The sequence below is a fragment of the Ostrinia nubilalis genome, chromosome 2 (genome assembly GCF_963855985.1).
Source record: "Ostrinia nubilalis chromosome 2, ilOstNubi1.1, whole genome shotgun sequence".
NCBI classification, from domain to species: domain Eukaryota; kingdom Metazoa; phylum Arthropoda; class Insecta; order Lepidoptera; family Crambidae; genus Ostrinia; species Ostrinia nubilalis.
In genome coordinates, this window is record NC_087089.1 from 8826965 (window position 1) to 8848700 (window position 21736).

At 37.5% G+C, this 21736-nt stretch overlaps 1 protein-coding gene across 5 annotated transcripts in view; it reads right to left on the reverse strand.

Moving 5' to 3' along the window:
- Positions 1-1230: 1230 nt before the first annotated feature.
- Positions 1231-21736, reverse strand: part of LOC135082137 (potassium voltage-gated channel unc-103-like) — a 34804-nt gene continuing 14298 nt past the window's right edge. For 4 of the 5 annotated variants that reach the window (XM_063976891.1, XM_063976906.1, XM_063976898.1 and 1 more), the window contains exons 4-18: positions 16975-17122; positions 16519-16700; positions 11915-12069; positions 11711-11824; positions 11500-11621; positions 11269-11387; positions 11007-11197; positions 10690-10832; positions 9978-10171; positions 9203-9331; positions 7476-7620; positions 6638-6715; positions 6242-6410; positions 5766-5970; positions 5026-5295 (exon numbers count right to left, since the gene is read on the reverse strand). In XM_063976891.1, coding sequence (XP_063832961.1) covers positions 5041-5295; positions 5766-5970; positions 6242-6410; positions 6638-6715; positions 7476-7620; positions 9203-9331; positions 9978-10171; positions 10690-10832; positions 11007-11197; positions 11269-11387; positions 11500-11621; positions 11711-11824; positions 11915-12069; positions 16519-16700; positions 16975-17122 — 2349 coding nt within the window. In that variant the 3' untranslated portion in view covers positions 5026-5040. Of the gene's footprint in view, positions 1323-2135; positions 2306-5025; positions 5296-5765; positions 5971-6241; positions 6411-6637; positions 6716-7475; positions 7621-9202; positions 9332-9977; positions 10172-10689; positions 10833-11006; positions 11198-11268; positions 11388-11499; positions 11622-11710; positions 11825-11914; positions 12070-16518; positions 16701-16974; positions 17123-21736 lie in introns of those variants that run through there. The other variant, XM_063976923.1, reaches the window with a different exon arrangement.

A 21736-nucleotide genomic window follows, 5' to 3' on the forward strand; every position in this document is an offset into this window, starting at 1 on the left:
TAGCACTATCTGATTACAAATTTAGTTAATTATGGATGCCATAGTTCCTTAGATTATAATCGCAATGTACGTCCTTAAATTATGGTGGGTTACATTATTGCTTATAATGATATTACATTGGCGAATTTTCTTAATCCGTAACTAGGATACACATTACAACATAAAGTCAGTAATTTGAGCCACGTTTATAGTAAAACTTACATAAATTGATACGAGGAAGAAGAAAAATTGATATTACGTAGGTATAGTTGGTATTTCATAATATTATTTTCAGTATTTATTTACCACGTGATACCATTTTGTCTGTCTGTAAATTAATGTAGACGTTTTGTTAAACGAATACATGACGTCGAAAATAGATTGAACAATATTTATTTCTTAGCTACGCATTTTAAACAATGCGTTTGTGTATACTTATGTGTCAAGAACTTCATAAACGCACTTCCACAAGGAGCATTTCAATTCGTAATCTCGAGCACAGTAGTGTTAGAACATTACCTAGCTACTATGTAAAGGCAAGGAGCAAGGACGGGTAGAAAGCGTTTATCGTTACTCTCTTCTGGAAATACAGTTCACGGTAGTTACGTAGTCTCTCAGTCTTATAAACCCCTTTCTGGAACCGCTGAGATCTAAAATTAAATACAACATTAACATCCTCGGATGTGCGGGTAGTCACCTGAAGTCAAAATTTCAACGAGAATGTAGAAGAACAATACTGTCAGATAGTGCTGTTGTACAATTAATATTATACTCATACGTAATTTTAAAAATGGCTTATCGTAAAAGCCAATAATTACATAAAATTAAAGCACCCAATGTATCCATCACTTATTGCATTTCGAATCACTCGTGCAACTCACAATAGGTACTATCATCGACGCGCCGAGTCCCTACAGCGTTCTAATCGAACATCTTCTAGTATTTACTAAAGCGATCGTGAAACATTAATACGAACGGACAGGACGCGGGCTCGCGGGCCCGGTGTCGGTTTCGCGAGGACGTGTTAATTTAGGCGTTAACGGAAGTACAAAATTGGTCCATGCGTCGGGTGAGGGCCGCGTCAGAGGAAGCCCCGGGCGTCGTCGAGGCGCACGCGCGTGATGCGCTGGCAGAAGTGGAAGCGCGGGCGACGCGCGGGCCTCGTGCCGCCGGCGGGCACCGGCGCCACGCCGCCGCCACCGCCTCCGCCGCCTTCGCCGCCGCCGCCGCCGCCGCCGCCGCCGCCACCGCCGCCCGCTAGCGAGCCGCACGACGTGGACTCGGCGAGCGAGCGCGTCGAGCGTCGGGAGCGGGGTGCGCTCGTCTCGCCTGCCTCACACTACCTGTTTTCGCAAAAGCACATTTTTATAATATGTAATGCAAACTCGGTGGAAACTTTTTTGGATTGCTGATGTTAATTGGCGATAGTGACCGAGTTCCATGGTGTCCCTTTTGTGCTATTATGAAAAAATAAAGCTTTTGAAAACATTAGTTCTAACGCGTTGAAGTCTTTTACTTTGTGTCGTCTTTTTAATTAATTGCCATGTCTACCGTGTAAATGTGGGTAAAGTCCGGTCGCCGAACACGTAGAATTTCGTCCAATGACCCCAAGCTACCCATCCTTATCGCTCGCACGTAATTATATTGCTGTTGCGCTCGCACTCACTGCGGCCGCCCGTCGCACAGTTGCGACAGCTATACAACGTGCTCCTTTTGTTTTCCGGAAATTTTAGGGGTTTAATTCTATAAATAAAAACTAGTTAAAGAGTCTTAGGATTATGTGTTTCTAAAAGCATATTTTTTAAGATATTGTGGATTCTAGATTATAGTATCATCAATCTAGTTTTTTTTTTAAATTGTCACCTAGGCTTTTTGTGCAGACTTTTTATTGATAAGTGTATGTAAATTATGAATTATTTCAGTGAAAAATAAAGTTTTTAAATAATTTCGTATAAAAAATAAGCCGAATTTTTTTTTTGAATTTAACAAAAAATTTAATGCCACTCCATTCTTTGAAGTGGTCTTATTAATACCCTAGGGTTCCAGGAAATCAAGAAGAGCACGTTGTATGATTAAGCGCGAGCGATAAGGATAGGTAGAGGTCATTGAATTGGACGAAATTCTACGTGCTCGTCGACCGGGCTTTAGTTGCGTACCTGTAGAAGGAGTGCGAGTGCGGGGGCGGCGGCAGGGCGGGCGGCAGCGGCGCGTGCGGCTCGGACGCGGAGCGCTGCACGCCGGGCGTGCGCTCGCCGCGCTCGCCGCGCCCGCCGCGCCCGCCGCGCTCGCGCTCGCGGTCGCCGTTCCAGCTCCACTCCCATTGGTTCTGGGTATGATGAAACATCAAAAATTAAAAAAAAATCTTTATCTATATATCTATTATCTATCTATATATCTATATATATATCTAATATATAAAAGAAAGTCGTGTTAGTTACTCCACTTATAACTCAAGAACGGCTGAACCGATTTAGCTGAAAATTGTCAGGGAGGTAGTTTAGAGCCAGGAGAAGGACATAGGATACTTTTTATCCCGTTCGAAATTAAAAAAAGTCTGCTTATTTATTGCCATTAAGGCGGAACAAAGTTCGCCGGGTCAGCTAGTCTAATATATAAAAGAAAGTCGTGTTAGTTACTCCACTTATAACTCAAGAACGGCTGAACCGATTTAGCTGAAAATTGTCAGGGAGGTAGTTTAGAGCCAGGAGAAGGACATAGGATACTTTTTATCCCGTTCGAAATAAAAAAAAAGTCTGCTTATTTATTGCCATTAAGGCGGAACAAAGTTCGCCGGGTTAGCTAGTTTCTTTATAAAGGCTTACTTAAATACTAATAGACGAATACCCGTTTTCACCATCAATCCCTAATTTTTAAGTGACCCCTATGGTAACACACAACAGGAATTTTGTTTTCATAGGGGTCACTTAAAATTAGGGATTGATGGTGAAAACGGGCAGAAGCCTCCTTTTAGGCGTATGATTGCCTGTGCCAGGAGACAACGCTCTGCATAACTGTAAGTGTTTTGTGTAATTTCTACTCAAAATCAACAATAAAAAAATATTCTATTATTCTACAATTATTATTATTTTTATAAATATAATGATGTGAATATTATGTGTACTATGTAAAATATGTATGTATTTACAAAAAAAAGTATTTAAGTATGTTTATATCCGCCGTCTAGTACCCATAGTACAAGCTTTGCTTAGTTTGGGATTAGAAGCGTGTGTAAAGCACTCGCGCACGTGGTCGCCGTTCCAGCTCCACTCCCATTGGTTCTGGGTATGAAACATCTCACATAACAATCGAAGTTTTAAATAATCATTAATAATTGCTTTGCCTGCATCAATCCTACTAATATTATAAATGCGAAAGTTTGGATGTCTGGATGTTTGTTACTCTTTCACGCAAAAACTACCGAACGGATTTTGATGAAACTTTACAGCATTATTGTTTACAACCCAGAATAACATTATAGGCTATAATGTATGACGATCTGTGACAATCTAAATGGCAATGCCAGATTTTGTATGGAAGGTGGCGTCTTTTTTTTTTCGCGCGGCCATCGACCAAACTTTATTTTTACAAGCTTTATATTGACTTCACTTGTTAGTATGTGTGGGACAAATCTTGCAACTGAATTTAAGACCAGTTCTCCTCAACCGATTGAGCTGAAATTTGGTATACCTATGTAATTACGATGACAATGCAATGTTATGGTACCATTGAGCTGGTCTGATGATGGAGTCAGGAGGTAGCCATAGGAACTCCTAAACGAAACAGCGGAAACTTATTGTGTTTGGGTTCGTTGGATTCGACTTCTCGAGCACTTTGGTGCTAAATGATGACCAGGGCCCAGAGATTGAGATACAACTAAAAAGTGTAAAATAAAATTAATAAAAAAATAACTTTTTTAAAAACAAGCTTTATTTCGAAAGCTTGTAGCGCAAACAGAAAAAAAGAGGAATAAATTCCACTCGCGATACAAGCTTTCGAAATAAAGCTTGTTTTTAAAAAAGTTATTTTTTTATTAATTTTTTGATTACAAAATAGTGTAATAAACCAAACTTACTATGGCATGTATACCTCTAAACTCAGTCTGAACTGAGTTACGAGCATTAGAAGTTTGATGATTTTCATACTAGATTTGCTTTTTGCGCGCAAGTTTTGTAAGAAATTACAACAAAATATTGTGCAATTTTTTTATTGCGCTGATTCTGCTGCATACTGATGTCTGGAGCCTTTAATGGATGGTATTGTTTGTTTACACATACAATGTCACTATTTTGTTGCAATTTCTTACAAAACATGCGCGCAAAAAGCAAATCTAGTATGAAAATCATCAAACTTCTAATGCTCGTAACTCAGTTCAGACTGAGTTTAGAGGTATACATGTCATAGTAAGTTTGGTTTATTACACTATTTTGTAATCAAAAAACAAGGTATGGTCGATGGCCGCGCGAAAAAAAAAAGACGCCAATTTCCGGCATTGTCTTTTCACGCGGGTGCGATGCCGCGGGCAAAAGCTAGTTATTACAATGAATGCAGCCACAATACCAACCAGCCGGCTCTTAAGCTGCGCTAGACTAGAAATATATTTCGAACAAGGCAGGTATTTGACCGCTTAAATTTTCCCACAGATTGGTACAGAAACTACTTTCTGGTTCGTATTACCGAATGTAGTTTCAACTCGATTTAATTTCAAGCATTGATTTAGGCTTTATATTGGTTGATTAACAACTGCTTAATAGCTTCAATATTTAGACCAGTTACAGGATAGACCCTATGGCTGAGATTGAATCGGGTTTTGGCCGTTTTTGTAATACAGATCTCAATGCAAACTCACATCGTTCGTATGCGGCACGGACAGCGAGGCCTTGGGCAGCGGCTGCGACGGCGTGTGCGCCTGAGCGTGGTGCACCTCGCGCGCTTGCAGCAGCTGCAGGATGCGGTGCACGTCGGCTGTCAGTCCGCTCTCCAGCACGGCCACGCGACGGCTCAGCTCCTCCAGCCGCGTGAGAGCCGTCGCCACCGACGCCGACCGTGTTTGTAATACAGATCTCAAAGCAAACTCACATCGTTCGTATGCGGCACGGACAGCGAGGCCTTGGGCAGGGGCTGCGACGGCGTGTGCGCCTGCGCGTGGTGCGGCTCGCGCGCTTGCAGCAGCTGCAGGATGCGGCGCACGTCGGCCGTCAGCCCGCTCTCCAGCACGGCCACGCGCCGGCTCAGCTCCTCTAACCGCGTCAGCACCGTCGCCACCGACGCCGCCGACGCCGCCTGGCCCACGTTCTGGTATTGGGGGGATATTGTATCCTAAAACAAACATGCTGCTTTAGATATCATTGTCGGAATCGAGAAAAACAGTAAGCTAGTTCCCTAAAAAAAAACTAAGTCTGACGGACTAAAAGTTATCAAAAAATATTGGACACGTAGGATTTTTATTTGTCAATCAAACAAGTAATTACGAAGTTATTATGCGTTGAAGTTCCGCGTGACGTCACAAAGTGCTACACTTTTAAGCATGCCTTGACATCACGGGCCTCTTCTTATAAACTTTGGAGCGCTTTATTTCTTTTTTACCTAGGTTCAGTTGTCAGTTTGTAGAGCCTACTTTTGTAACGTATTAGTTTCGGAGATTTTTTTATGCACAACAAGGCAGGTATTTGACCACAATCGCACCTGGACAGAGCTGGAGATTGCTCAGATCAATTATATTTAAATACAATTTCAAAATCTCCTAATGGAAAGTTATAAACTAAATCTTATCGCCAATAGGTACCCACCGGTGCAGCATTTTGAGTTCTCTCATTGGAGAAAGCGAGTGCTGCTGGACGGCCAGTCTGGTGAAGGTTGACGGCGGAGTGCGGCGCGGAGCGGGACGACGGCGGCCTGGCGGCGGCCGGCGCCGGCGCCAAGATGTCGTCGCAGGACACGTGCACCGGCGCGGGCGCGGCCGGCGGGCTGGGCGACGCGTTCGTGTAGTACGAGCTGGGGTTTAAACATGTCGTTATGGGTTTCTGACATATAACGATTTTCGGATCACGAATAACGTTTCCACAACTAGTTATTTTTTTAACGTAGTTCACACTCATCATTTTTGCTTTTACACACAACGCTCTAAAAGCAAAAAGGATGAGTAGCTTGGGGTCATTGGACGAAATTCTACGTGCTCGGCGACCGGACTTTAGTTTAGGCGTTTCTGGATAACGAGTGATCATTCGTTAAATAACCGGTTATAACGAATAACGGCCATTGCTACCTGGGGTTGGTGCTGAGGCTGGACACGGGCAGCGTGGCGCTGTGCGCCGGCGTGCTGACGGCCGGCTCGCCCGCGCCGCCCGTCAGCGGCGACGTGTCGTGCAGCGGGCCCACCGACGACTGCCGCCGCACCGCCGCGCGGCCGCGGTACGTTTGAGGAGTCGATTGCGCTGAAACCACCTCATAATGTGCACCTTCATCCCCATTCATTTCAAACTCAATAATTCAGGCCATCAGTGCTCGTTATTTACAAGAAATAGACACTCTATTGTCGTGTTATTGTACATCGTTTAACTAATTCTGCGTTTAATGTATTCAATGCGGGAGTACCTATTCATCATTTCACAAGAATTAGTATCGGTTGAAACATGCACTAATAAGACGTATGCATACTTACAATATTTGTTGTGCAGCGGCTGGTGTGTTTTATGATGGTAGAGGTCTGGGAAGCTCCGTTTAAGTTGCGCTAGCATGCCTGCACACAAGGGCCGCGCTCAGAGCGGGGCGGCGGGGGCGGGGCGGGGGCGGAATATAGCGCGACCAAGTTATTTGACGTTTGCAATAAAACCATAATACCAAACACACCGCGCCCCGTCTACCGCGCCCTCGTCACCAACAAAAAGGAGTAAATAAATACGGAAAACAACAAGCGTACCACATGCTGCTTTAAAACAAATAAAATTCCTGTGTGTTAATTTACGCATTTTTGAATTTACAGATTGAATCAAAAGTTATTGCCGGATGTAATTTTTATGCACCATTTAACAGAAAGAAGAAAAGGTAATTTGTCAACTGTTTTTTAAACACATTTTAACACTTACTAACTTAATTATATAGGTAGTTAGAAAGATAACAAACAGCATATTTCATTACTTTTTGTAAAATGTGCATAAACAAAATTTAGGAAAGGCTGAAATTTGGAAAAATATTTTGTTCTCCATAGGTAGGTAATCCAAAATGTACAGAAGAAAGTTACCAGAACTGAATAAAGAAAGAAGAATGTTAAAATTATTATTTAAAAGGGATTTGTACATAGCTCCATCCACATCTATGTGTAGCTACTCTATTCAACCATAACAGACACGACGATGCCCAATTTGAATCACATGCGACGGTTTTCAAACTATACTTGGAATGGGGCATCTGTGGTGTATGTTAAACTGTAGGAAAATTATAGATAGGTAAGAAGGTAGGTATTTATTCTTACATTCCATGATGATATTAGTTATACTTACCCGTGATTGAGTTAAGAGTGGTCGATCTTTGTTTACTGAAATTGAAGTTGAGAGGAGTGACGTCCTGGCCCGCCTTGTCGGTGGAGAACTCTAAAATTCCTCTACTGGCGGGGGACTCTGTATCATCATCGCTGCATTGGGAATCCTGAAAAAAGTGCATCCTTTTGAAATGGCACTTATTAATTTTTATTTTTTAATAATGGTGAGGACTGATAGAATTATCGTATGATGTATATTTCATTTGTAAAAAGTAAGTCACTATCCTATCTTCATTCCATCAGACCTCCCCAATTTGTGCACTTTTTATCTAGAGTAGACCCTTTGGAGAACGCATTCATACCCCGGGCACAGTGTGTTATGGGACTGTATAAACGGACATTCTCATTGATTTGATGAAACGTATAGAGCTCAGTTATACAAACATGATAGTAAAACTCCCGTTTGAAAATTCCAAGTAGTTTTCGCGGTATAAAAATTCAAAGTTACCTATTTTTTTACTTCAAAATTATGCAAAAATATTCTCACTCGTTAACTAATAACATTTAATTCAGAATTGTTATAATACTTCATAGAGCTCTTAAAACTACACGTAATAAGCATATTAAGTGCTTCGTAAACGTATTCAGTTAATTAGGAAAAATGATTTTAATTATTTTTGGTTTTATTTTTTTTCTCAATTATACCTTAATATATGCAAATATTTTTAAATGCAAGATATAGTCTGATATTTAATCTAATTGTATAAAAAAAATCAGCCTTAAACTCCGTGATATATTTGAGGAAAATCAAATTGAAAATATGCGAAATATAGAATTGTAAATTTCCCATCACTTTTTAATAGCAATATTTCTTTTGGATGTTTAAATATCATCAGCTCGATTGTACCAAATTATTGTATTGACATTCGATTTACATAGGTTTCAAATCGATGAGATAATTATTAAAGGTAGGCTAAATTCGACTTCCTAGATTTGTTTACATACTTTTTTAGTTAGTTACTTACATACAACTTAAGTTAATATAAGAGTGTTAAAAAATAAAAAAGACTCGACTTGAGAACCTCCTCCTTTTTTTGAAGTAGGTTAAAAACAATGTGAATGTGACTTTTTAGAACCTTCAACACTATGCACATAACAGGCGGGATTTGAAACTTTTTAGACATGAATTATTCTTTCCAAAATTGTCGACCCTAGACGCGTAAAAATTTTATTAAGACGTTTTATGTTTTTTCTCAAATATATCACGGAGTTTAAAGCTGATTTTATTAATACAATTAGATTAAATATCAGACTATATCTTGCAATTAAAAATGTTTGCATATATTAAGGTGTAATTGAGAAAAAAAATAAAAACAAAAATCACTAAAATCATTATTCCTAATAACCTGAATGCGTTCACGAAGCACTTAATACGCTTATTACGTGTAGTTTTAAGAGCTCTATGAAGTATTATAACAATTCTGAATTAAATGTTATTAGTTAACGAGTGAGAATATTTTTGCATAATTTTGAAGTAAAAAAATAGGTAACTTTGAATTTGTATACCGCGAAAACTACGTGGAATTTTCAAACGGGAGTTTTACTATCATGTTTGTATAACTGAGCTCTATACGTTTCATCAAATCAATGAGAATGTCCGTTTATACAGTCCCATAACACACTGTGCCGGGGTATGTAGGCCACTTTGGGTTTCACTGCTCTAAAGGTAATAAGTAGGATGATACGTACCACTTTTTCGGCGAAGGTTTCTGTGTGCGGGCGGCGCGTGGTGCGCGCATAGGCTTCGCGCAGCAAACGTGCATCACTCGGGTTCTCGTAGCGCATGCGCCGCTTCGGCTCTATACCGCACAGCTCCTCCTGTGCATTTAATTTAAATTTAGATCTATACTAAGGAGTACCTAATATCGATAAAATCCATTAAATTATAGAGATTAGAATAAAAACAAAAATAAATAATACAAAAAAATCTAGGTGATTTATTTTAAACTACGACGGCCGTAGCAAGCGGGTCCTGCTACGATTTTTGCCGTAGTTGGTCGTAGTGCTCGGCTCGTAGCGTACGGAGTTGGTAGCCGTCGTAGCACCTATACGGCTGCTACGAAATGAAATTATCATACACATGCAAAGATTTATTCCTCGACATTCATTTATTTTATTTATTTTTTATTTATTTAAACTTTTGCACAGAAGAGTACTCTAGTACAGTGGCGGACTTAATGCCGGGTAGCATTATTTAATTTTAAAACCTTATGTATTTATTTATCAGTTAATGAATGATTTGTTAAAACTTTATGTTAATTTTATTTTGTAAGTAACTGTTTTTAAGCTAACAAAAAATAAGTACCCAAACTTCTATAATATAAAACTAAATAATGAAATCAGTGGGTCTAGACAAAGTGCAAATTATAATCGCAAACCAGTCGAAAAGTGGTCGAATAGCCCCTTTTTTGTATGGAGTTTTTACGGATTCGATTTTCGATTCGATCAAAAAGTGGTTACTTACGTCCCGCATGACGTAGGTGATCTCCAGATTGTTGACGAAGGAGGAGCGGAACTCGGGGTAGAAGTCTAGCACGTCGAGCAGGTCGTCTCTATGCACGCGGTGCAGATCGCAGTACGTGAGCGCGCGCACGCGGCAGTTGCTGCGCCCGACGGTCGGGTATATGCACGGGTTCTCGCCGAATATGTCGTCCTTGCCTGCAGAATATGATCAGTTTTAAAATGATGATAGGTTTACGTTTTATTCTTCTTCTTTGGTTTACCATTCAAAATCAGGGTAAAAAACATTCGTGACTGTTTTAATTCTGAAAACGCTTCGCTCCGACTTTTATGAAATAGTTACGCTTCGTGAATTTCGTAACATGAAGCTAGTTCATCTAGGGGGGCTGCTTCTGATGATACTTTCTCTAGGGGGTCTGGTTATTTAGGAGTTGTAGTGGTTCCTAGAGGTGGGATTTAAATTTGTTGACTCAAATTATTGTATAGTACAAACAACCACCTCTAATGACGTTGTTGTTGTATAGAATGCCGATGGTAAGCTTTGTGTACTATTTATTACTTGAACTGATTATTGTTATTGTTGAGAGTTCTTTAATTACAACCTTCCACACCCAAATCACATTAACGTTATCTGTTAGTTAAAATTATAACATGTTTATGAAGGAATTAGGTATGCACTTGGGTTAACATGCGAGTAAACAAGAAACAACGCTTACCAAGAATAGCCATGACGATGTCATCTTTTAGAATTTCTATTGAACCTCTTGATATAAAGTACAAGGAAGTAAGAACATCGCCCCGATGGACTAGGGTTTCCCCAGGAGGTGCGTGCGTGGTTTTGAATCTCAGGGACAGAGCTCTGAAAAGAAGTGAGGTAGAATTAATGATTTGATGAACAAATGCATCACTAAGTAGCTAATAACTTCATAAGTCCCGGTTTGAAGTAGATATGAAATTGAATTTTGTACTAAACAAGCAATAGATAAAATTGACTAAAATGTTAAGCGTATTGGTTGAAGTCGCTGGGGCTTACCTCAAACAGCCTGGACTAGCACCCTCGAAGGCAGAACAGTTCGCAAGGAGGTTACGGTTGAGATGAAGACAGATATCAGCTTGTAGACATTCCGGAAAACCTTTCAATAAACTAGACGTATCTATCCCGTTCGTGTAACTCCACGCGTGTTGAAAATATTCTTCTAACCTTTGACGAAGTGGATTAGCGATCTGTAATATAAAAATACAATTAATAGAAACTCTGAGATAATACCGATATGTTTATTTAAGAAATATTGTACCTGGTGAAACCGGATGAATTCCCGTACTCGAAGAATTTGGGTGTGGTATCTAGCTGTTCCTGAATAAAGTCGTTGTATTATCGCCGAAACATTACCGAAAATACTAGCGTACATGAGAGCTGCAAACAAATTGAACATTGATTAGAAGAGGAAGAAACGACTATTATGTGACGTGTACAGTGGTGGATATTATTAGTAACATTTGAGTTATTAACATTATAAAATACTAACATCCAACAAGCATGACAAATATCGTAAATCCTTTTTCCATGTCTGTGTTTGGAGCAACGTTGCCGAAACCAACGCTCGTTAGGGAAGTGCATGTAAAATATAGAGCAGTGATGTAGCGGGACCTGTAATAAAGAAAAGTAGAGATTATTACATTTGTGACACTGCTGATTAGACCCCTAGAATATTTTATTTTTAGTTAATTGATACATACCTCATCGATGGACCAGTAGAGTTGTCGTACGAGGCTTGAACATCGTTCGCGAGTGCATCCAGCCAACCGATCGGAGCGTGAAGCTGAGGTCGCTCCCAGCTCCCAATAGCATACCTGTGCATAAATACTTTCATTGTAGATTAGGCAGAACAATACGATGGTATGGTAAGATAGGTGATGAGATGATCGGCCAATGAAGCTTACCATAAACAAGCCAGCCAGTGTGCAATAAGCACAAACGTGGCCATTAGAAGAAGTAGGACGGCAGTGCCATATTCGGAGTATCTGTCAATTTTGCGCGCGACTCGCACGAGCCGCAGCAGGCGCGCAGTCTTCAACAGCCCGATGAGCGTCGTCGTCTGCAACCACCACAAGCACCGCTCAGACTCCGCCGACACTAGCAGCAACGTAATTTAGCCGCAAATCAAGCTTATGATTCGTTCGCTTATACTAAATAGCATCAACGAGGCCTCATAGCGAAAACCACGCTAACTAAGCAAAAGTTGCCTATGAATATGCTTTAGAGCTCAACCAAACTGAGATATACTTTGCAGTAGGTATTACAAGCGATTATTTGAAAACTATAATATTAGCTGGCTTCGTTACAGAATGCGGTGCATATAATTGTAAGTAAATTCTAAACTGGTCTTTTGTAATTTTGTTAAGAGTAGCTTCTTGTTAGGATAGTGATTTAAACATGGGGGCTGTTTCATTTGTGGAAATATTGAGCTAAAGATATGCTGGTTATAATAAGTATTAGTAAGAATTTTAGGCAATCACAAATGGATAGGGTGAAAAAATTTGTAACCACACTGTGCAAAAGCCAATCAATTCATGATTTATTTTAATATATTACCTGATTGTAGTAGGTACATTTTTGAAAAGTTCAAAATGTAGGTATGGAGCAAATGTTGACCTAGAGGTAGATAATTAGAGGTTTTTTTTAAATAAGGGTAAAGTGGTAGTGTCACAAGTATAATACATACCTACTTCTATATATTTTAATTCCAGCACTCAACTGCATTTGTATCCTTATTAACTAAACTGAATTTATTAAAATATTATACAAAGCTACCTATTTCTAAATACATAATTTTGGTTACTGTGGTGAAAATACCTCCTACGGTTCAGTATTTTCCTACTTACTTATTGATATTAATGATTTTAAACAGTCAAATAAATGGGCTCTGGGTGAAAAGTAGGCCTACCTAAATATTAATTAATAATAGCAATGTTTTACTCCAAGAAACCATTTTAATCTCTATAATTTCAAGGCTTCGAAACGATTTGAACAGATAAGTAAGACTTATTATGAAATTATTTGAGGAAGATTTATTATACAGGGTGCTAGGTAAATGGGTACCTATATGAGCGGACACTAGCCCATGTTAACATATGCATACAAATGGTATGGTGAAGTCAGAAATTTGATATCATCATTTTAATTTTTTAATTGTTCATACAAAATAAAATTTATAAAATCAGATTTGTACGAAAATTAAAATAATTAAAATAATGATATCAATTTTCTGACTTCACCATACCATTTATATGCATATTATTATGTGAACATGGCCTAGTGTCGGCTCATATACCCATTTACCTAACACTCTGTATTCGTCATTTTTACCCATCAATTTCTACAAATACAGTTTCTAATTTATAAAAATAATAGTAAAAGTTTATAATTATTATCGAATGAAACTTTGTTATTTCAGCCAGAACCCATTTTCAACAAGATTTAGTCAAATAGGTAACACTTCAAAATAAGTTTAAAAACCTCGGAATCCATTTAATTTTATGGTTAGAAGCTTTTTTTCATATAATGACTGGAATTGATATAATAATTTTTATATTAGGTACTCATACAGAAAGACGAGCTGGATGACGTTTTATTCAAAATTTGTGCTGAATTTATCTTCATTAGGAATCAGAAGTGAGATCGTGAACAGTGATAATTATAGTAATTACTTTGTAGTTGATAGGTATTCCTTTCTATGGGTTTTATGTAGAATTCAGGCATGATCAGAAACTTGTACTCTGATTGAAACAAACCACATTCCAATATTGCTATGATAAGAATGCAATGGTATATGTTTCTACTGTAACAAATCTAAAGTAGCTGTAAAACAGGTGCGTTGATGAATTCATTTATAATTAAAGATGTTGCTATTGGCATACAGGGTTTAAAGCATAGGATGGCAAAATATTTAACAGCAGATACGTTTTGTTCGTTGCCCTGACCTTAATATCGTTCGTCTTTAGCCCAGAAATCAAAGTTCTGACATGTAATGGACACCATATTGCTACTTTAAAAAATTAAAGTAAGAAGATATCCAAACTTTCCCATATTTCACTTTTCAACTCAAAGGCGTTAAAGTTTCTAACATGTATGTATAGAGCACAAAGAAACGCAATCGTAAATGGTTCCCGAGGTAGACTACTAAAAATCTATTTGATATTTAAACTATACTAAAACTCACCAAGAGCTCTAAATAAGTAAAATGTTTACATTAAATTACTACTTTTAATACCAATATAATAAGTAAGTAGGCACTAAAATACTGTCGTCGCAATGCTTATAAAGGATTAATATAATAAAACCACTTAGATAAGTTCATGCTCAGATAAATATCACAGTTTATGTGATACTAAAACGCTTGCTATGTCGGTTAAAATATTTTTCTTGCCCTTATAATTATGGTGTGGACAGTGGATATACAAGTATGCTTGCTCCCATATGAGTAATTAGATACGGCACTTAAAAAATCAGTACCCAATATGACTATTTATAAAATTAAAATTTATAGATGCAGTTCTGTACAGTGCACGATTGGATCAATCGTGATAATACAATACATTTTTATTAATATTTGTAGGTTTATGATGTAAACTGGTTGGGGTTAGATGATGAGTAAAACAAAAAATAAACAGTTTGAGATAATTTATTTCAATAATAAAATAAAAACAACCAAAGATAATTTTTAGTCTCCAATAAAAAATAATAATGATGTAAATAATGAACAGTTTCATTGGACAGTGTGATAAAATAAAGTAGTGCTAATTTGCGACTAACATAAATTACTTCGGTAGGTAATGAAAAAAACATAGGTGGGTGTAAGTTTTGGTCGATACAAAAATGGATCAGTCATTGGCTGATGTAAGGTGGGTGCTTTAAGTACAAGTAATATCTATATCATTGTCTAGATTCGACATAACTCGTGCCAACTGGTGTACCATGTTGTGAGGACAGGCTTTTATACCCGTTGAGTTATAGGTACTTACTCAATTACGTCTGGGAAGTGTGAGCGTATTTGCTAAACAAGCTATGTGCATTTCGTGAATTTGCACTTTTGCTATGAGAAGCCAATGAAATGTTCCGCCTTTGTTATTTTTTCTAATACTAAAATACCTAGGTAAAATCTTCATACTCTATATTGGATACATTCCAACAGTACTCATTCAAGTTAAACATTATCGTTACATTCCTCTAAATAATACTTCTTGTAGTTTTTTGAAGCATAAGAAAGTAATTAACATAAGCTAAGATACGAGTATACCTATTATACGTATACTATGTCGTAAATAAAAGGTGAAGGTCCTCTAGGGGTCACCTTGGCAGCTGACGGCGATCGTTACCACCATAATCAAGTTTCATAAGCTACTCGTAAGTGTTTGGCTAGGTATTATGGAGCTACGCATAGTCCTATCGGTAATTATGACGACAGTCTAGGGTCTGACTACGGTCCACAAGGCTAACAGTTATCTCGGGCAAGGAACGCCGGCGGCAAGCTCGTGAGCAGCAGTGGGCTCGTTGATGATCGCTCGGTGTAGGGTTGAAGATGAGATAACATTTTGCTTATGGGAAGCGTCATTATCTTCCATTAACGCATTCGCTTAGGTGGATTGAAAATGGCTAGTGGAAATTAATCAATAAAATCATGTCAACTAAAATGTAAGAAAATCGAGTGGCAGCAACATAAAAATAGTTCACAAAGATGGTATACCTCATCATTTTCCAGCCCCTGCTGTAACAAGAAATGGTATAAAAGATTCAATACGCACCCACCTTTGGGCTCTCCATACCGAAATTATTAAAGGAAACAACAAAACAACAGGAGTAGGTACACTGATTTCGAAAAAATAATTATTAATTGAATAATCAATAATAATTAATTCAAAATTTAACAAAAGTAATGTGAGTAACGAAAGAGAGTGAAGTGAAGTCAATTTTACTGGTTGATAATTTTGAATAAGAAAATAATAAATATTTAGCTAATTTGTATTTATGGTAAAACGCGGGGCCTTGAAGTGACATTATTTAATTGCGATAACCTGATTTAAATGTGAGTTGCAATAGTTGCATTCCACTAGTTAGTGTAGTTACGTGATCACTATTAAATGTCCAGAGCTACATTTGTCCGAAATGGATGTTGAACATTTATCCCGACGAATCAGATTGGAAAAGAGCCTCATTGTTATTTTTATAATGGTCATCGTCCACCCCTAGCTTGACCTACTTTGTGCCGTTACTTACGACCTATTTTACCCTTCTACTCGTGCTTCGTCGCCTAATCTTATTGTACTATATGGCCTCTATGCAGTCTTGCATTTGAATTTGTAATTTAAGTGTGAATATTTTTGGAATAATCGGGATATGAGTTATAACTTCTCATTCGGACAAGTGATCGTCTGGTGGCTATTGAATCTAAAGTTAGGCGTTAAATTTTTTTGTCTATATCTAGAGTTGGATGTGTATAAGGTGAGATGAGGGGAGTCGGCGGGGTGGTGTGAGTAAAGGCGCTCACTTCGTCGGTGTCGGTGCCGAAGAGGAGCAGGTCGAAGGGGATGGCGGCCACGAGGTCGATGAGGAACCAGCCGCGCAGGTAGTGCATGGCGATCTTAGCGGGGTCCGACTCCACCTCGTCGGCCGCGTTCACGTACGTCGTCCGGAAGTTTATCAGGATATCGATTATGAAGGTCACGTCGACTGAAAAAATAATAGCACAGAGTTGCAGGAGAGCCTTCAGGTTACGTACATAAGAACAAATGATTGAAAAGATGGAAAACGTGCATCTAATTTCATGATTTTACATAGGTATCAGATCAGTACTAAGTATCAGTTGATTTTGCAGTTTATTACTATTTATGAATTTGAAGTTCTTCATTCAATCGCAACGTTCTTTACTTTTGTTCGTAAGTAACTAAATATGATGCAAGATTCAACAGTCTACTATACCTACGAAAGTGTAAGATAAACTTACCTATCATATCAATGACGACGATGGGATCCTCTCCGAAACTGCGCGAGCGCTTGTCGAAGTCCGGCTCATTGAGTTGGAAGGCGGCGACGTACGGTGTGAATATCGCGGTGTAGATCACCAGGATCAAGATCAACCAATCCCAAGCGGCCTGAAAACAAACAGAAATGTCCTTATCTAACCATCATTCATTAAGAAAACCTTTTGGAGTTTTCCAAGACGGTTTTTCCTGCTACTAATGTAAGTACATCACAAGTTTTTATGCATAGCGTTTCAATGATCTTTAATCGCATTTCACATTGATACTTTATTATGTACCTATTACAACTATGATCTGAATACATAAGTCTTCAGCAACATTACTACGGACTTCGTACAAAGCGATTAGATAGATAGATATAGAAATAAAAGTTTGAAATTCCAATGTACGAAGCATAACCTAATAATCCACATAATTTTAGTATCTAATCAATCTAATACAAAATGAGCAGACTGACGATTAATAATATTGTGGAACAAAAAGTAGGAAATTAACTTATAGCGAATAATCAATCTCGATCTTGATTGCCTATTTAACATAATCTTGAAACAGATTTGTCCATTTATACCTAGGCATAAATATAGCTTAAATTCTAGACCTAATGTGAACTTTTATCAGAGTGAGGGTAAAAAGAAACGTATAACTACGAAAAACACAAGAGATTGGTTCGGCAATATAATTATTGACAGTTAACAAAAATTTTCCTTTTTAATCAAAAAATAAGATAGACTAGACGTAACTAAAAACAAAAATAGGCTCTATGCGATTCTATTCCGTCCGTCCCTGCCACAAAATATGACGTTGCTAACACTATTTTTTCTTTATTACTGGTAACTAGATACCTATAAAGAAAACTTAAATGAGTCTGCAAAGATTATCACAATTTACAAATTAAGATTACGTGTAATTGTTTCTAAGCGGCATGGTGATTAACTTCCTAATTCGTCGACAACCTTTTAGAAGATTGCCTTGCCTTATTAAGCATGTAATTTGATTGTTTAAATAGCGTTCCTAATTAAGGGTACATGCTTCACATCCGAATCCCTTTGCGGAGCGGGGCAAAGATGTGGCGTGTGGAATGAAAGTATTTTGCGCTTTTGCGTGTTCAACTAAAATCAGGTCATTTCGACATACGGCAGTGTGGGCTACACCAAAGTAATTTACAGAAACTTGAAAATGGTAGCAAACGAGTTAAATATTATTAATAGCTCTAACAACGTACAATCAATTTGCAAGTATGGGCTGAAAAATATGTGTGTATTGGGAACTAAAGTTATAATTTGTATGTAGGACTGAATTACGTTTCGAAACTTGGATTTGCAAAATGCTAAAGGCTGTTACAGGATTTGTTGTTGAAATATTAACTTTGAAATAATGAAAATAGTAATATTAACACCCAATCAATTTCTTATTTGTTTGTTGTATAATTCTTAAGTACCTACATAAACAAATGATGATAGAAAAAAAAAATATATCAGGCGGTACAGTTTTGAAATAACAAAAAGCGATTTGGGAAGTTTTTCTATACAGTTGAAACCCCCCGCCTGCCATTTATGTACTCGAATTCAATAAGTACAATAATACTACTACGATACGATGTATAAAAATACAACGCACGTCACACAGAAAAAAATTGGATTCGCGCAGTCTTTTATTTTAATATTGCCTTGGCGCTTCCGAAACGAAGACAAATTTTCACGTAGTCGGGTAAAAAGAAGGGCAACAATGTTATTAGGGAAATATTTTTCGTCAAAGTGAAACCCAGCTAATATTTTTTGTATAAAAATTGGACGCGTCTTTATGTTCTTTAAATGCTAATCTATAATATAAAATTAATCGCAAAATGTGTTGGTAAGCGCATAACTCAACAACAACGCCTGGATCAATTTTACCAATCAATTATTTTTAATGTTCATTGAAGTCCAAGGATGGTTTTTACGGCGTGAAAAATTCGAATAATTTCCGGGAAAACCCCGAGCAAAACCGCGGGCGGAAAGCTAGTTTAGAATAAATGTTCACACGATAAAATATTATTACGATCTAAATAAAAATTATCGCAGATCTATATAAATATTGCGGTAATCCTTGGATTGGCATAACTATGGGTAGGTATGTCCAGCCGTGAAGTATCAAGTGAGACGGGGTGAACTAAAGTGGTAACAGTAGACCTTGAATGGCTAAGGTGAGGCCACAGTTGTTATAATTATTCATGGAAATATACCTATGGTTTACATAATATTACTAGCGGCCTGCCCCGGCTTCGCACGGTTGCAATGGAATTTCCCGGCTTTTCTCTTCTATAATATGTATGTTTTATACCTTCATCTTGAGTAACTTTATAGATCTATAAAAAAAAACCGTATCAAAATCCGTTGCGTAGTTCCATAGATCTAAGCATACATAGGGACAACAGACAGCGGAAAGCGACTTTGTTTTATACTATGTAGTGATATTCGAATTTACTTTGTATTACACGTAAATGGTATCAAAAATGCACCATACCCATGCCTAAATTCCTAAATAACGAGTTGAAAAAAAAACGAAATTGATATTCTTTGCTGATATAAAATACAAACAAAACACGACAAAGGTAGGTATTACCCTAGCAAAATTGTTCCCTCTGAATACATACATAAGTAACCATAAGGCAGTGGGCACTGGACATATCCAGCTTTATCACGGGACGGACATGATTCGTATGATTGAACACCCTCGTGGAAATAGTGACATCTGGAATAATTAACTCTACATATAGTCTCTAATTTATTTATTTTATTTTGAAAGAAGTCAAGAGAGATTGAGTAGAGAAATTGTATTGCTTATGTTGGTTTTTTTGAATTTGACGGCACAGTAAATATAGGATGTAAATAAATATTTCTATTTTGTACTTCGAATATTAAAACCTCACAATAATAAGAAAATATATCCCTATAGCTTGCATTGTTTACACACTTGAACAATTTTTTTAATTAATATCCATCAGGATTTTCCTTGATATTTAGATAATAATGAAGTATAATCAACTTGGTTTTTGAATGCCGTCTTCTTATCGCATTTTTTTGTTTACGCTTTATAATGATGACATATCGTATCGCGTCGAGACTCAATAATACCATGTTATCATTATTTGGCTTAGTTAACAGGCTAATAATTTATTATACAACTGCCGTAAAACAGTAGAGTTTTATTATTTAATTCAATATAACAATTAGATAAGACAAACCAAGTCTCCTCAAAAACTATGCCTGACATCATATAAAAAGAAAGTATAAAGTGAAAACAGTCGTCAACCTTTTTACTTGGCTGGTAATTATCGAACTCCTTCTTAATTTATGTAAACTGCCTTATCGTATAATCTTGTTGCCAATATCATTGCGGTTTAATAGTCAATGAAGGAAGGCAAAAACCATTCGAATTTGAGTCAGACGGCTTCATCGTTGAATTCCCGTACGGCGGTAATTATGCCAATCGTATCATCCACTCGACGGTGCCTAATTGATGCCGACTGAGAATTTGAGTAGCAGCTAAAGCCAAAGCTTTTATTCAGTACTTAGTCCTTTTCTAGGGCGCTTAAACACGTCCTTGCTTGCCGTGCCCTACCACCACTTCGGGATAACAACTATGATACAACTGCTGCAACATGATGCGTGAATATTTCTATGGTTTTCGTCCGCCGTTTTGATAGTGTAAAGTATTGATTGAAGCTTAAAATATTGACACATCTATATGTACGAGTAGGTTAGATATTATTCATTCTACGTAAGTCATGATACTCGTACTAATAATATTGTTTAGATTCTATCGGATCTTGGCTAAATTGGACTGACCTTGTCATAAATTATGATCACGTTCTTTCCTAAATAAAGTAGTTGTTATAATTTTAATACTCAGAACTCTTACGATACGATGAAAAGTGTTTACATTTAGAATACTTTATAACTTTAATGCTTCACATCATCATTATTTAGGGCAAGTTAAGTATCATATTAAGTATATTACTATGTCGAAGATTAAATTGTCGTCAGTGAAAGTGGGAAGTTCTACTTTTATGTCATTGATAAATTGTCGATGAGCTAAATTGATAAATAAATTGGTACTCCCAAATGGGAATAAAACGACTACGATATAGAAACATGATAAGTAATATTGGATTATTTCAATTCAAATGATACTAATTGATGAAAATGATAATAATAAGTAAGTCTATTACTCGTATTTGATTATGGTAATTAGGTAATTGTATGTATTAGGGATATTAAAATAAATACTTAGAAAATGTATGTAACCAAAATTTCTAAAAAATCGGACATAATACAACTTGCTTTCACGCGCAGAAAACGTAATTCCAAGCTTCGTCAAGGGTGTTAACACCCTATATGTATACAGACGAACTTTTTGCCTCCGTAATATGAGACTGGGTGGGGATCTTTATGGGACCACGGCAAGTGGAGGCTTTGGCGAATACTTATTCACTGTAGCGTGAAAGTTTTCGGTGGCAGTTGCCAACAAAATGGTACGACTGTCTGTCTTTCGACCTAAATTACGCATTGCGCTTGGTTTCTCTATAAAATTTATTGCATGTCAGCCGCTACAAATATTTGTGCCAAGCTAGTAGAGATGAGACGTATTTACTAGAACAGATCCACACACTAGGTATTTTACAGTACTAAGTGGCACCTATTCCAATTTTTAAAATACTTGATCCACCTAGTATTTTTTAAATTA